We start from the raw sequence: 16,081 nt of genomic DNA, 5'->3' as shown, positions 1-16,081 counted from the left end.
AGATGAAGAGGTTGTATGGGAAGAGTAAATCAGTTTTTTGGGTTTACAATGTCAAAAACTAGTGGAATTAGTGTTTGAACCAATGCAAATGAAAATTGATTTTGATTTTAGCTATTTCTAAAGAAATCACTCTGAATTATTTACTACGGAGTATTAATTGTTGCCCAATTATTATCATTTGGATTACTCTTGAACTATCAACTATGGAGTATTAATAATATTTATCTTGTAACTTTCGGATCTCTAACTTTTTTGTGTCCAGTGAAGTGGATTTCTTTTTTAAGGCCGTTCTGGACCAATTTTAAAGACATTTGGGAGTCGATTTTGAAAAATCCCAAAACTCTAGGGGAATAGGGGATGCATACATGGGTTATACGAGGTTGTTTCAACCCATAAAAGTATAAAACCCACCAATTGGTCACATAAACGATTGAAAATGCCTTGAGTCAACAAAAAAAGGTGTGTACCAAACCGGTTAAATTAAAATAACATTTAAGAGCCGAAATAGAGACTTTTGACCATTCAGTACACCTCTAATTACATAATACATAATTTTTACGAGCTAAAAAAGATTGTTCGGAGCCAAAGTTATGTATTCAAGTGCTTCCCATGCATATCCGGAGTGTGTTCGTCATGAGACTCATGACTTCTTGATTTTAGTCTAGGAGACTTTCCCTTCTCCCTCGTCATTGTAAGGAACTACATTCCTTAAAGATTAATCTAGTATTTTCTCTTATAAAAAGAAGTCTAGCATCAACAATATTTCAAAAGATAAGCTAGTTATTATTAAAACATTACCATAGAGCCAGGTAGAAGCAATGACAGCATGTTATTGCATTTATCATTTGAAGATTGTTTTATCAAACCGAGCTCAAAACTCCAAATCTAACATTCAAGCCATGCTCGAGGTAGCCTATGGCGGGTTGCTGGCTATGTAGTTCGAGTCTTCAAGACAACCACATATATATATACACACATGCAAGCTTAGGAAGAAAGCCAATGACCTTGGAAAAGCTTCATGATTGTTCCACCCATTATCCAATTCAACCCCGAAGCTGACAAGTTCGCTTGCTTAGCAATCAGCAACACGGCTTCATTTGCTGCTTTGTAACCACATTCAGAAACCACAAATGGAAAATCACTGCAACCATTGGTAAAAAAAATGTTTCAGTCAAATTTTGATTTCATCTGATGTTTTCTAAGCACATTCGTTTATCCAGCATGATAACTCAAATCTTTACCTTCCCCACATGATTCTATTGGCACCGAAACTTGAAACAATTTGAGAAAATGGGGAGGACAAGTCCTGGTGTGGAAATGCCTCTCTCGATATCCTGAACAGGGCACTGAATTTTACATGAACCTGCTCATTTGATAAGCATCAGACTTTATTGTCAAACAAATGATTACGAGGTTGTGATCAATGAATAAATCCATATGTTTATGGCTCCATACACATTTGACTGATCAGAATAAATGCTCAATGAAATCTTAACAGAAAGAAAACTAGAAGTATATGTTACTCATACTCGTGTATTCATTCTGGACACGGATACATGTCCAAGTGTTTGATTTGGTTATTTTTAATTTCAATTTCAATATTCTTCGTCTAGATTGAAGTGCAAGCGTTCTTATCTATATTGAAAAGTTGAGGATATGACATTGTACTTGAGGTCAAATAAAAGTTCAACATAGCCGTACACCTATGTATAGTAAAGAAGACAAATAAGACCATGTTATTCATGTAGAACTTTCCAATTTTTTACCTGTGGAAATCGAGATAGCTTTAATAGATTTGAGAAAGCCAAACTTTCATCGTCGTTGCTGTAAAACAAATTCAAATCCAGTTTTTAGCAAGTGAAAGAATTGGAATCTCCTTGTGATGATATTTATGAACAAGAGATGTACATTGGTGGCTTGCAGAAACCCATATGATCTATTAACACGGGAGTTGAGGGGTATTCTGTGCACAGTTCTTCAATTTCAGATAAATGCAGATTTAGACCCTGAAAGTTCAACATTTAGTTAAGTAATGTCACAAAGTGTAAAAGAGTTATTCTTGTTGATCCAAATAAGAACCCTGTCCACGCCTCCACGAACTAGGGTGATGTGAAGTAACAATGTAGCATTACTTAAGAAAGTGAAAAAACAGAAGGGAGGGGAATTGGTAGTCAAACAAAATTTGTAAGTTAAGTTGTAAGACCTTCATACACATGAAGCCTACTGGTATACCCAGCTCTCCGGCCTTGGAAAATAATGCCTTCCCTACCTCATTTGTCATCTGTAGAAGTCAACGCATCATGCAAACAATTTCAACATCTCATATGATTGTTCATATACCATAGACGTTACTAAGTACTCCGTGGGAATTAAGAATAAAATTATCAAGGACAGGATAGGAGTTATACTCTGTTGGATAAGCAAAAACGAAGAGAAAGAGAGGGAAAGGGAAGGGGAGGGGACAAGCTACCTTGTTAACATTTTCCCTTCCTATTTAGGCTTTGTTCAGTTCAACTTTTTTGGACTCACTTCAGACAAAATAAGTTCAGATAAATTCAGTTAAGTTCACCTATAAGTTCAGATAATATAAGTTCAGCAAAATTAAGTTTTTTTCAGCATTTTCACACACATATAAGTTTATTTAAGACAAAATAAGTGTTATTCAGATAACTAAGTTCATATTTTATGTTCAGATAAGTTCAGATAATATAAATTCAGACAAATAAGTCGAATAGAATGGTGACTTAATAAGCACCATCCCTCCAAAGTTGGAGAGATATGAAGTGCAAATGGAGTTCACCTCCTCCTTTTTTTTTCCCTTCTCCTTCCTCCTCTTCCTCCTCTTTCTCTCCCCTTCCTTTCCCTTCTGTCTTGCTATCCAAACACACCGTTAATAAACCAGAGATAGTTTAAACATCTGATAAGTTGAGAAGATAGATACCTTCTGACCAGAAGGCCATAGATATGGATTAAAACGAACAGCACAATAACCATCCTGACAAAGAAAGACGATATTATGTAAATAGTGACAGCTAAAACCTTGTCCCAACAATTAAGGCGGACCACAGTCACCTTGGTAACAAGATCCTCTAGTTGTTCAATTCCACTTCTGTCATCTGCAGGATTTGCGAGGCAGCAGCCAGAGAATTTGGAGGGGTATTTCTTCAAAATGCTGAACAAAAGTTTGTAATACAGTAGTCTATGTCAGGAAAATGGTCACCTTTCCATGGGTTTAACATTCATAATCAAGTACTATATAGTAGACTAGTAGTAGACAAAGACCAACGTTCTATTATTCGAAATACTATAACAGAAATTTGGTTGAAGTCACAAGATCATACAGCATAAAAGTTTAAGCAACTCGCTAACCACCTTCTAATCTTCAATTTCATATTCTCACTTATCATAGAATTTTGCTACTCTTTGCTGTCATGCTAATTTGCTATTCACAGTACTATGAGGCATCAGTGAATGCCTGACTTTGCAATTCTAGGTTTCGAGTTACGATTGTCAGGTTACGCAAAGTGGTGAATACCTAATCAATTTCCTAGAAGAAGGGTTGTAGAAACCAATTTACACAGACCTCGTAACATAAGAATGATCAAACTTGTGATTAATTGGCTGCACAATCAAAGCACCATCTACACCTGCTTCTTCCATACACTGTTACAAGAAAAAAACTACAAGTAATATACTCCATATATAACTCAGTCATCAACTCCTACAAGAATGTAGAATTTAGGCATGGAACACCCACAATTTAACCCAAAATCTCTAAATTTACAGCAAAATTTCACATACTTTTGCAAAATATAATGCCCATTTAATTAAGAAGTCTAAGGGTTTAAGCTATGATCACAACATCAGATAATGCAAACAAAAATTAATACAGCCACGTAAGGGGAATTGACGATTTTTACCTCAAATAAGAAATCAGCATGTCCAGCTAAGGTGGGTTCTTGGCCTGGAAAATAAGGGTATTTTTCTGCAGCCTTTTCAGTGAGGAAATAAATAAATAAATATGGAGTAATTCAATTCTAGGAAACATCAATAAAATAAATAAATTAATATGGAGTAATTCAATTCTAGGAAACATCAATAAAATAAATAAATTAATGAAGTATTTATCCCATGAAATTCAGGATTGAAGTACCTCTTGGGGAGAAGCCCAAACATGGAGGTGAGAATCAATAACTTTAGCAGGAGAAGGAATATTAGCAGAGCTTGCAGAAGACATTTTGGGTAAAAGTTTTTGGAAATGGGGAGATTTAGGAAGTGAGTGAGGCAATTTTGAGAAATTTAAGGAAGTGCCAAAATGGTTTGTTGATGAAATAAGCCTCAGTGCTATTTTATAAATGTTTGGGTTCTTTTTTTTCATTAACTGTATTTGGGGTTGTTCAATGCTTTCTGATATTTGCTGTTGCTGGTTCTTGACTTCTTATTTAATTTTTGTTTTATTCCGTATACAAAAATGGAGGGATATGTTTTTTTTTTTTTTTTTGGCATAGACAAAAATTATTTTTTATAGAAGTGAAATTGCATCTTTTGGACCTATGACCATCAAGATATTGACTCTTTTATTGACGTTATTTTTCTTATTTTATATTCCTGCTTAAGTTAAACCAGCACCCAAAGATCTAAAAGAAGTCGAGTTTGAATTTTCGTTAAAAAAAAACGTTAAAGCTCTTCAAATATCATACGGATTAACTTTTTTATTTTTCCTTTTTTAATGTGGGGCAATTAACATGTACTCAATATAGATGAGGTTTAACATAATAGAAGAGTTTATAAAGTTAAGCCAATGAGGTTTTAGCCTAGTAGTTAAGATTGAGATCCTGTGTATAATAGGTATCTCAGGATCGATTCCCCCCACCCCCATTTGTAAATTTATATTGCCAAAAGATAAAGTAGGTTGAAAGACACAAGGAGAGTCTAGAGCAAGGTAGGGATTGTCTCTATTTCATAAAAGAAATGAATGGTCTAATCCTAATCCTTAAATAGATGGTTGTAAATGCATGAAAAGGAAAATACTCCCTATGTCATTTTTTTATTCTTTATTTTTGGTACTCCCTTTGTCATTTTTTATGTTTCGCTAATTCGCTTATCAACTTATAATTAAAGTGGGGGTGGATAGATTTCAACAATAAATAAAAATGGACAGAGTATTTTTATCGTCTTAACCTCTTCAGATTAAAAAAATTAATTAAACGACATGAAAAAGTTATTAAATTGGACTAGATTTAATCCAGCCAGTCTTATATCTTGATGGCCAATTGGCCATAACTTATAAGTCTCAAACTGATACACTTGTAAAGTTATGGACATACAAATTCCCACAGGCCCGCAATCTTTATCACCGGGCTAAGACGTAAGACGTCGTTGTTATTATTTTACACAAAGACCTCGTTGCTACTAGCCTACTACGGAGTACGGAGTATATTCCTCTCGTTTTATCCGTCTCCATTTCGCCCATTTCCACTCCCTCACTCTAAAACTCGCTGCAGCAGCAACAGTGAAAACCCACCAAAACCATATTCGTATCTTCAAGCTTCATCCATTAATGGCGGCTTCTCTCGCAACTCAAGTAAAAACCCTAGAAATTTCTACATCTTCTTACAGATGATTATCAAAACTCCGATTATCGGTTTTTTATTGTTGTACTAATTTTGGTCAAACGTTTTCGATTTTTCAGGCAAATGTTACTTCCATCTCCGGCAAAAGAGGCTTAGTTCCGGTGAATTCCTCCGTGAGTTCTTCCGTCACTCGGAGTTCGCTCAAACTTCCGATAAGTCCTCTGTCGTCGTCTAACTCCTTAAGTCATGTGTCCCTCACGTGCTCTTCTCCCCCTTCTCTTCGCCGGAAACCTAGCTTTCTTGCCTCTGTTCGAGCTTCTGCTGAGGTGAGATATTTCGTTTTTCTACTCTTATCGTAATGCCGTCTTCAATTTGATTGTACGATGAACACATTTAAGGACACTGCTATTTTGATATGTTCGAAAAACGAACTGACGCAATTTTTGGATTTTTTTTTACTATGTCCGTTTCAAATGTTTGCTGTTTTAGCCAATTTTTATTTTGTGTATCAATATATAATCACTGAACAATAATGTGAGATTATTGGTCATTTAACCGTCGAATGCAATATATTGTTCAATGTATATTGTTGCAATTTTAACGAAGATTACACGGAATTTTAATTTATTGAACTGGAGAGAGTACTGTTTTATGATTGCATGTTTTATTATGCTCCTGCTTAAATTTGGCGATACGGAAATTATAGTGAAGACCTGAGCATAATAGAAAAACTTCCTAGTAAAATCATGAATATATGGTTTATGTGTCAAAAAGGAGTTACTCGTATTTAACGGTTTACGAGGTGTAGTAATATTATTGTCTAATTTGCAGGAGACTCCGTTGCAATCAAAAGTGACCAATAAAGTGTATTTCGATATAAGCATTGGGAATCCAGTTGGAAAGCTAGTTGGTCGGGTTGTGATTGGTCTTTTCGGTGATGATGTGCCTCAAACTGCTGAGAATTTCAGAGCTCTTTGCACAGGTCTAAACCTTGAAGCAGTTTATTTTGGTTTTGTTGCTTTGAACACGTTTGGTTGCTTGAAAATTGAATGTTTGAAATGTAGAAAATGTGTTACTTTGACTTTGTTTCAGGAGAGAAGGGCTTTGGTTACAAGGGTTCCGCATTTCACCGTGTTATCAAGGACTTCATGATTCAGGGTGGAGATTTTGACAAGGGAAATGTATGTTATCATGATTCATGACCGCAACTTCTAGGATTTTGATTTCTAAACATAATTTCTCTGTCATTTTTTCACATCTTCTTCACATAACAGATCATCTTTTTGATTCGTTTCTTTGTTTCGGTGTTATTTTGTTTGGGGGGATGGGGTCTGCAGTTGCGCTGTTTTTTACTTGAGTATGAAGTAAATTTAATAGAGTAAAAACTCAGAAATCAGCTATTTATCCTTTCCGTTATAGCCTCTTAGCTGCATATTCAGAATGATAAAAGATTGTTGCCTACTTTTTCATAGCAGCCAGTAGCACTGTTTAATGTGAGACAATTGCGATGGAATAAAAAAGAGTGCTAAATAGTTTTTTGTTGATTGATGTCATAAGATTATAGGCCATGCATAGTCTTGTAGTCGTTTTAGAGCAATTAGAGCTTCAATTTAAGGACTTCTTAGGCAGATATCTTTAATTTGGCATCAACTGTGTAGATTTATGTCATTTTTCCTAGGTCTCTCTCCAACCATTTGGCTTCCCCTCCATTAGAATGGGTCTGTATCATGCAAACTGAAGGAGACTTCCCTGCTTGAGAGAGGTGCTGCCGCAGGTCCAGTGCTATGGTGTTTTTCTTTGAGTTATTAATGTATGAACGAAATAATTGTAGGACTTCTTTTGAGGTTTATATTTGGAGTATGTATTCTATCGCAAAATTCCAGATTGTTGTGGCGCATCAAAATCCTATTGGGATTCATTAGGGGATTCAGAGTAATAAAGATGGTTTCAACGACCAATGGAGTTGAGTATTAGACCCTTTTGTTTGTTTTTCTTTATTCTAGTTAAGGACGTGTTAGCATTTAAGATGGGTGTGAGAAACAACAAACTTTCTTTAGTGGATTGTGACTTCTTTAGACATCACCAGTTGGGATATTTCTTAGTGTAATGGATTTATATCCATGTTGCTTGAGGTTGGGAAGTTATTAGGGAATTTGTTGTCAAAAACATTGAACATTATGATTTATAGTAGCTTTTGAAAGGGGAAGGGAATGCATAATTGCCTTTCTTTTTTCTTTGGATCACTATTTAGTATTTAGTAAGTCAGTGTAGAGCATCCCCACAGTTCATTTTATGTGCTGCAGTTCTCATCCTAAATTCTACAAGATGGGAGCCTTACCCTTTACGACATTCTCACCCTTATTCTTGCTTTTCTAGTTAGAGTAAACCTGCCGGCTGATAGTAGTTGGGCATCTTCAACTAATGAGCTACAATGAGAGAAAATTCTTTTTAGGGGTTTTTTTTGTTTTGTTTTGAGGGGTGGTATATTATTATTTTTGTTATATTATAAAGTAATTTGTTGAATTCTATGTAGGGGTTCCATACTAGAATATAATTATTAAATTGGGATTAATGTGTAGGAAAAATTCCAATGCTTGATAAATAAGAAGGTTAACCATAAGCTCAAGTTCCATGGGGTGTAGAGGGAGGAATCTTATTGGGTGGAAGCAATTTCACATAGGAGCATTTTTCATAGTCATCTACTGAGTAAGCCCAACAAAATTGGGTACCTTATGTTGTCTTAAAATATGGATGTTAGTTAGTGTTCTACTGTTCTATTCAACTTACTTTTGTCTGAAAAGTTATATTTTGTTTGAAGCAAACTTATTCTATGCGAAATTGTGAACTTATGTGAACTTATTTCGTTTCTGAACGTATCTCAACTATCTTAACTTATTTTGTACAAAATAAGTCGGAATTAGTCGAATAGAACAAATCCTTATCTGAAGAAGGAACATGTTCATTACACATAGAAGCCCAATTGACATCCCAATTAGTACCAAGAACTGGCTGGCATTGCTTAGTATAACTTGTAACTTGAGAAGCATGTTATATTTTTCTCGTTCATGTTTGCCTCAAACAGTTGATTGTAAACGGGTAACATTTTGTCTGTGGAACCATGGTAATATCCATGTCAGAAATTTGAAAGTCTTACCCAATAAGTCCTTTTCAAAATTGCATGCAAATTTGGAGTAGAAGTATGTATGTTTCTGAAAACTCACCTCTATGGCTCCGTTTTCAATATTTCCGAATTATCCAAATAGTTATAAGTTTTTACCATCCTCTGCTATTACTCTTGCTACTTTTGCTTGAGCTTGACATGCTCTTCTCTAGTTGGTGGCCTTACTTTTCTTCTTTGACGTAAAGGTTTTTAAAACATCATATTAGCAACATTCTTAGGGTTGGTGTCTGGATGTATAGTTTCCTTACTGTTAGTAGGTTTATGGGTCATATAGTAGTGTCTTATTAGTAGGTTTACGGGTCAAGGTGTAATCACTACTCGATAGAGCGAGCCAGTCCCTCCTACTTTCAAGGGTCAAGATGCATGTGCTAAATCCTTAAATCAAGGAGTTAACTCTGACCAGTGTAATTTTAGGGGGAGAGTTGAACCTAAAAACACCAACATTGACCATTTTCCCTCCCTTCATGCTGCGTTTTCGGAACTTACCTCCTATAGTTTTGTGATGGTCAGTGACATGTAGTGACATGTTGAAGTGTGCCTACCATAGTACCATGGCAAGAGTGGGCTAATGGTTGCTATTGTATCCCTTGATAAGAAGCTGCGGTATGTGAAGATCCATATAGCTGATTTTATGCAAGGAGCTTTTTGTAGAGAGTTTTGCCTTTCCTTTCCTCCTCATTCCCTATATTTTTCCTCTTTTGGGTATTCCTTATTTTTGAAACTATGGTGTTCTTTACATATTTTAGTAGCTATGGGTCATCTTTTAGCTTGTTATCTTATCCTTTTCCATGGTTCTGATTTCTTCTTTTCATTTATGATCCATGCTATAGTGACTTAAATATGTAAAACTTTTTTCAGCATGTATTATTTTTCTTTATGTGTATTACGGCTGCAATTTGTTCTAAGTATTGTTTGTCATCACAATTGATATTGCTACCGTCATTTCATTATTGTTGTGGTTGTTATTGGGTTTTTTGGACTACTTTGGAGGATCATTATATTTCTCCAAGAAATCACTACAGTAAGAAATCACTAAGTTCTCTAAAGAGCTAGTTTGGAGTGAGGGAGGCTTCAGGCTTCTTTTTTCTGGCAACTAGTTTTGCCAAGGATTTCAAAGGCGTTGCTTCAAGGCCTTGTAGAAATTGTCTAGCTATTTATCTTCTATGGTTGTACCTTGTGCTGAGAGGACTCTCTTTTACTATCGTTGAAATTCTTTAACGTCTTTCAAAGGGATTTAAATTAATGTGCCTGCGTGCATTCAGAATTTGGGTTCGGCTTCTACTGTGTTGATGATCAATATGGACCTCTGCAGCTTGGCACTTTTTCTTTAAGTTTTTTGTTTATTAATGATTACATGTGTTTGACTAATATGTTACATTAGCTTAATAACTAATAAGTGTTAGATTTAGTGTCATCTGTGATAATTTGGACCCTGGACAAGAACCCGGAACCAGAACAAATATTACACAGATTACAGTTAAATACCAGCGGTTTTTTGAGGGTATAATTTCCCCTCATCAACATTTCATCCTTTTATAGGCTTATGTATAGCCAGAGTTTAGATTTAGATTTTGAACAGTACCTGATGTTTTTTACATAAATTGCTTCTTGATAGCTCGTGGGACAGTCTTTTTATTGTCCTTGGCCGCCCTTTTCTATATGGTCCTGTATATTATCACTTGATAAGTGAAGACTGATCACATATAGTTTGGACTTAACATACCAGACCTCTTCCACTCGGTGGCCAGTCTTTATGGAGAGTTGATCATTGCGATGAAGCAGCAGTGGCCGTAGAGTACTAGAAGGATTGTGATTGATACTTTCATTAGAGATGATGGAGAGGATCTTAGATTGATGTTGTATCTTTTGGAGACTAGAACTTAAGAGTTTCCTCCTGAACAATACACTTTTCCATGTTGACTACTGCACCCACCCATGTAATGGTATTAATTCTGGCTGGCCAAAGATCCCTTCACTTGGGCTGTTGCTTGGTTTGTTTGGTTTATTGAATGGAACTTTGATGTTTTACGCTTGTTGGTCATTCAATGAAAGAATAAAGTGAATGTCTATGACTCTATGCTCTGAGGGCCATCTCATTCATTTTTTGGACCACCTTATACTTCCTCATCACTTCATTGTTGGCAATGATTTTTTGTTGAGTACTTGAGTATCAACTTTTCTCCCATGTCTTCTCCAATTTACAAGTAGTGTGTCTTAGTTCATGTACGACCCACTGTGGCAGGGATGCTGGATGCGTGCTGCAACTATAACAGATATTTATTTTATTGTTCTCTTTATTATTTGCAAATATGGCCCTTCAGTTTATATTTACTTTTAATGCAACCTAATGATAATATTATCTTGTAGTACGGTATCAGCAGCCATGTATTTTTCTGTATGAACTCTGAATGTGGGGCATTTTTTGCAGGGAACTGGAGGTAAGAGCATCTATGGACGGACATTTAAGGATGAGAACTTCAACTGTAAGTTGACATTGGTTTAGGATTATAACTTTGCTTTGCAAGTGTTTCTAGGTTATCGAGTTGCACTGGGAATTTTACTTTTAGAGCTGTTTCTGAAGTTTTGTCCATTTTCGATGGAGCCAAAGATTCATTTGTTCTTTTGGCTGTGGGATGTAATGGACTAAATCAAAATGGCTCTTAATACCTCTTCGCTTCCTTTCCATGAGGTAGAAGATGGTTGTCCCGTTGTTGTCCCGTTATCACTTTTGGGTCAATGGGAAACAACCTCTCTGCAATTGCAGGGTAAGGTTGCGTACGTCCGACCCCCCCTTACCCCGCTTCTTGCGGGAGCCTCTTTGAGGCAATGGGGTAATGATAATGAGCTGTTTCTGAAGTTCTTGCTGCATTATTTTTCATGATTTATGATTTCTTTCTGGAAATTTCTGCAGTGACTCACACTGGACCTGGAACTGTTAGCATGGCAAATGCAGGGCCCAATACCAATGGCAGCCAATTTTTTATTTGCACTGTCAAGGTACTATATCTTTTACATCCATATTATTTGATCTAGCAATCTTTGTTGGCTACTGATGTCAACTTAACAAGAAAAAGTTTCAATCACCCCATCCGAAAATTTCCCTGAATAACAATTGTTGCCGCTTCCCCCAAATGTCTCAATAGTCAGTATGAGTCTTGCGGTCCTGCCAAGCTCTGGATTGGCACAGTTCGAAGTTGGAAATCATGTTCTCTATGCACATAAAGTTAACATTAGTCAGGCTTTAATATGTATGTTAGAAATTAGCAAATGGAAGGATTCATCTGGATTGCTGACAAAATTACAGAGGACGTGGATTTATGTGACAACATCCAGTCAGATAGATGCAGCATTTATTGCTGAACATTCTATAATTTTGATTAGATGATAAATGTCAAAAGTTTTTTATCTGAATCTTTTTCTACATTGAACTAAATTCATGGACCATCATTGGTAATTATTTATGGCCATGCCAAATCTGAACTTATCAGAAGAATACTGTAGTTAAGGTTAGAAACTTAAAATCAGTAATTAAGGTTTGATCATGGTGCAAACCTTCCTCAGGTTTGTTCTTTATGACTATTGTGCGCGTTCTCAGGTCTGCTTAGGATTCTTAGATCTGCCTATATTAACCAAACACATTGAAATGCATGCCTCATAACAGGTAAGTCCTATCTCCGATTAAGATGGACCTTATATCAATCCGACTGAAATATTCTAGTCTAACTGGAGATTATGATCATCTTAATTCTTAAGTACGGTGAAGCATGGTATCAGTTGAACCAGGGGTCTTTAACATCTTAGGTACAGGATAAAGGATCCAGAACAGTCCTCCAGAAAGCCTAATTTGAAGGTTATATTTCATGTCATACAGCCCATGCTGGGTCCCTATGCTGAGCCTTATTGAGGTTAAGGCTCTTATGAGGATAAGCTCCTATGTTTTTAAAACGCCGTAAGGTATTATATATGTCACTTTAGCAAGCACGGGGTTGTGTTGGAAGAAAGGCGTATCAGAATTAGGATGAAATTGACGACAAGACTTGGAATTAAGGTCTGACCACCCAACCAGTTTTTTTGGTTGCCTAGGCCCTAGGATCCAATGGGGAGCACTTATAACCTAGAGAACACTAAGTGTAAACTAGCCCCTAAACATTAAGTTTACTGATTAGGTATATATTAATGATTAGATTTGGTATATGGGTCAACAACCTCAATCATAAAGAATACCGGGTTTAGGAAAGCCCCTAGCAAGTCCAATTTGCTTGATTGCTAATTTGAGCTCATGGTAGTTCACTTACCTGATGTTTAAACTTGAAGTGTTATGAGGAAACCTCTTTTGGTCAAGGACATCATCTATTGCACCACGAGGATGTTGAAGGACAAAAAGCAGTGTCTGGAGGCATACCGCAAGCCAGCAGAATTTGATTGTTAGACTTACGGGTTCCACCGTCCCAGTCAAGTAATCGTCCAGATAGCTTACCTTGTTCACCTAGGTTCCATAACGGGGATCATAAAGTATACTGGATCTCAATCTATAGGAGAAGCTTCCTGTGGTCACCAAAGGCTCTTAGGCATTATATATCACAGTGGATTCAATTCTTCCTTGAAACAAAAGTAGCATATCGTTCCACCTTATCTTATCTTTTAAGAATTCCTTTAGGAGGCTGTATCTTGATGGATGAGACTGAGAGAAAGAAAAGGGCTCTTGGCTTGAGCCTATCCTGTCTGCTAAGAGGCGGAGACTAGAAAGTGTTCTGAGGGCAGCAGCTAAGCCATTTAGGGGAAACAAACCTAGTTAGAGGCCTACGCTTCAGCTCACACTTTTGGCCTGTGTAGTTTGATTCGCAGCTCTAGCCTAATTTCCGAGGAAAGTCTAGGTTGGCTCCCAGCTCCATCTGGCCGGCAGCTGGTTTCAGGAGAAAAACGTAGGAGGTCGTACAACGAAATGGCGGCTACTTAGCCCTACATTTGTGGGACTAAGTAAGGCCCTGAAGCCCCTTCTAATCTTTAAATTGGATGAGCAATTTCCGATTTAAAAACTACTAGTTGACTAACCTGGTCGGTTACAATTCTAAAATTCTTGCATTGAGGATTCCGGGCGTCCAAGAAGACTCAAGACTTGCCACGTTCCATGATGTATTGACATTGGAGTCACACTTCAAGCTATTTAAGAGTAACCATTCCATGCATCAGATAATTTAAGAGTAACAACTATGTACATAACATAATTTAAGAGTAACAACTATGCACATAACACCATCCATGAGGGTAGTTGCACTATGTAACAGATTGAATAGGTCTTTGATCAAAAGTGATTATATGGAATTGGAGAATAGTCTTTGCCTTCTCTATTTACTGCCATACCTATGCAAATGTTAGGTAGCCAACGCTGCCCTCCCTGTGCATACCAAATATGGAATCAGAAGTGTTACTTATTGTACTAAATTTGGTTTTTTTTCCCCCCCTGGCAGACACCATGGCTAGATAACAGGCATGTAGTTTTTGGACAAGTTCTGGAAGGCATGGATATAGTTAAGCTCATCGAGTCATCGGAGACAGACAGAGGTGACCGTCCAAAGAAGAGAGTCGTCATCAGTGAATGCGGCGAGCTTCCAGCAGTATGATGCATAACTTTGCGGTGTCTGAACAGTGTTGCAGGCTTTAGTTTTGGCCCCTTCCTGTTGACTTGTTTAACATTGAGAGGCATTTTCCTTTACATGATTAGCCTATTTGTGGGAGTCTCTTGCCTCCTAATTTTTCTGGTATAGAGAAATCCAGCAGTTCTGAACTGCACCCAGGTTGAAGATCTAATAATTTTTGTCATATTTCATAGAGAGATCCATTTGGTGGACAATCATTAAGTAATGATGTCTATATTGCTGTTGTGAAATGTTTACTTAATGAGCTATGAATAATACAGATGACACTTTCACAAATTATTTCGTCTTCGAGAAGGCTATTGATGAATGCATAATTAGTCAGGTATAAACGTCAGTTGTTTTTACCATTAAGGCTGCTGGTTGAGGAGTTTCTTCTAGCATATGTTTTCTTCTGTGTATGTTTTTTGGTTTTCCAGGATTTCTTCTTTACAGCAGCCATCTCCATAAGGTGGCATGTTGGGCAAAGAGTTGTAAGAAAGGGAAACCGGTTTGTCGTACACCTAATATTGATTTTGACACACCTTTTTCCCGAGTAGTGTACAAAAACACTGGATGTATCAAAATCAATGTTGGGCGTGGCAAAATCGTTCCCTTGTTATATTAGGGAGTGTGGGAGTCTGAAATTCTATACAAGGGCAAGTGAGTAATTTGACATAGAGGATTCTGTATTCTTGTTTTGCAACAATCTGAAACTTGTGATATTCTGTATCTTCCCTCTCCTTATGGGAATTTCAAATCTGATCCACATAACCTGCTAGAGAGTAGAGACACCCATCCTCCTATGTCTATCTTCGACAATTGGGAGTGTCGTCCTCCAAAACACTACACAAGTTACAAGTATCTTCAAGTTGGTGTGCTGGTCCATTTTTTGTGCTGTCTACAGTCTACAATAAGTATAAAACTAGTAAATCCCCCTAAACAAAGCCCACTAAATGAAGTAGGTCCCTCCATTGATTGGGCTGTCAGATCGGGTCATCTCTCGGTTACGGATCGGATATAATCGGATATTGTAGTTGTGTGGGGTCATTGTTGAAGGTGTGAATTTTTTTATGGGGTCATTTTCGTTTTTGTCATAATTCGGTAGGATCAGGGTTTTTGACAGCCCTAATCAAAATTCTTAAATAGGCTTCTTTTGTTTTTCCCCATTTTAATGTTCCACAATCAACAAAGGGGCAATCTCCTCATCTAGAACATATTACATGCACCCGGGTGCACCGTACACCCTTTCACATTTTCTCTTTACATGTGAGGAGAAAATGTGATAGAGACCACCAATAGACATAGAAATACACTTAGGTGCACGATACACCCGGATATACGTAATAATTTTCATCCTTTGTGCTCGGTCACTCAAGTATTGCAAAAAGAGGTAAGTTGCACCATGTAACCGAGAGATGACCCGATCTGACAAATTTTCTGTTAAAATGGAATGTGGGTAGTCTACAAGCCGCCCACTAATTCAGAATCGTGGGTGGATCGGATCTACTACTATGATTAAGAGTGCGACACGTATAATAGACGTTTACTACCATCCTTCAAATTTTGTGAAGCAGCTTTTCTACCTAGTACTGTAGCAGTCCACTAGACAAAGATTCTTGTCGGTAGACTTTCTATAATCCGTAATACCGTAAGTAATAAAACCGTATACTCCGTAACCCGTAAGAAATAAA

General features: G+C 36.9%; 2 protein-coding genes across 2 annotated transcripts; one reads left to right on the top strand and one right to left on the bottom strand.

The window, feature by feature from the left end:
- Positions 1-446: 446 nt before the first annotated feature.
- Positions 447-4,411, bottom strand: LOC110785732 (uncharacterized). The gene is made up of 10 exons (XM_021990232.2): positions 4,154-4,411; positions 3,921-3,992; positions 3,584-3,663; positions 3,073-3,172; positions 2,942-2,995; positions 2,204-2,281; positions 1,909-2,006; positions 1,767-1,824; positions 1,242-1,363; positions 447-1,141 (listed from the first exon to the last, which is right to left on the bottom strand). The coding sequence occupies exons 1-10, from the start codon at positions 4,376-4,378 to the stop codon at positions 985-987; spliced, it is 1,044 nt and encodes a 347-aa protein (XP_021845924.2). The 5' UTR covers positions 4,379-4,411; the 3' UTR covers positions 447-984.
- A 1,002-nt stretch (positions 4,412-5,413) lies between these two features.
- LOC110785730 (photosynthetic NDH subunit of lumenal location 5, chloroplastic) lies at positions 5,414-14,778 on the top strand. Its single transcript, XM_021990231.2, has 7 exons — positions 5,414-5,584; positions 5,693-5,899; positions 6,405-6,555; positions 6,666-6,754; positions 11,183-11,237; positions 11,666-11,751; positions 14,223-14,778. The coding sequence occupies exons 1-7, from the start codon at positions 5,561-5,563 to the stop codon at positions 14,373-14,375; spliced, it is 765 nt and encodes a 254-aa protein (XP_021845923.1). The 5' UTR covers positions 5,414-5,560; the 3' UTR covers positions 14,376-14,778.
- Positions 14,779-16,081: the final 1,303 nt, after the last annotated feature.

This window comes from Spinacia oleracea, chromosome 1 (genome assembly GCF_020520425.1).
Source record: "Spinacia oleracea cultivar Varoflay chromosome 1, BTI_SOV_V1, whole genome shotgun sequence".
NCBI classification, from domain to species: domain Eukaryota; kingdom Viridiplantae; phylum Streptophyta; class Magnoliopsida; order Caryophyllales; family Amaranthaceae; genus Spinacia; species Spinacia oleracea.
This window is presented reverse-complemented; position numbering and strand designations above follow the sequence as displayed.

What these genes read in the sequence shown, in the direction of transcription:
- LOC110785730 (XM_021990231.2), top strand. Translation starts at nt 5,561, where the DNA reads ATGGCGGCTTCTCTCGCAACTCAA. An exon ending in TAAGGATGAGAACTTCAACT is followed by an intron (nt 11,238 to 11,665) that starts GTAAGTTGACAT and finishes AAATTTCTGCAG; the next exon opens with TGACTCACACTGGACCTGGA. An exon ending in TTTTTATTTGCACTGTCAAG is followed by an intron (nt 11,752 to 14,222) that starts GTACTATATCTT and finishes CCCCCCTGGCAG; the next exon opens with ACACCATGGCTAGATAACAG.
- LOC110785732 (XM_021990232.2), bottom strand. Translation starts at nt 4,378, where the DNA reads ATGAAAAAAAAGAACCCAAACATTTATAAAATAGCACTGAGGCTTATT. An exon ending in GATCATTCTTATGTTACGAG is followed by an intron (nt 3,173 to 3,583) that starts GTCTGTGTAAAT and finishes ACTTTTGTTCAG; the next exon opens with CATTTTGAAGAAATACCCCT. An exon ending in TATGGCCTTCTGGTCAGAAG is followed by an intron (nt 2,282 to 2,941) that starts GTATCTATCTTC and finishes TGACTTCTACAG; the next exon opens with ATGACAAATGAGGTAGGGAA.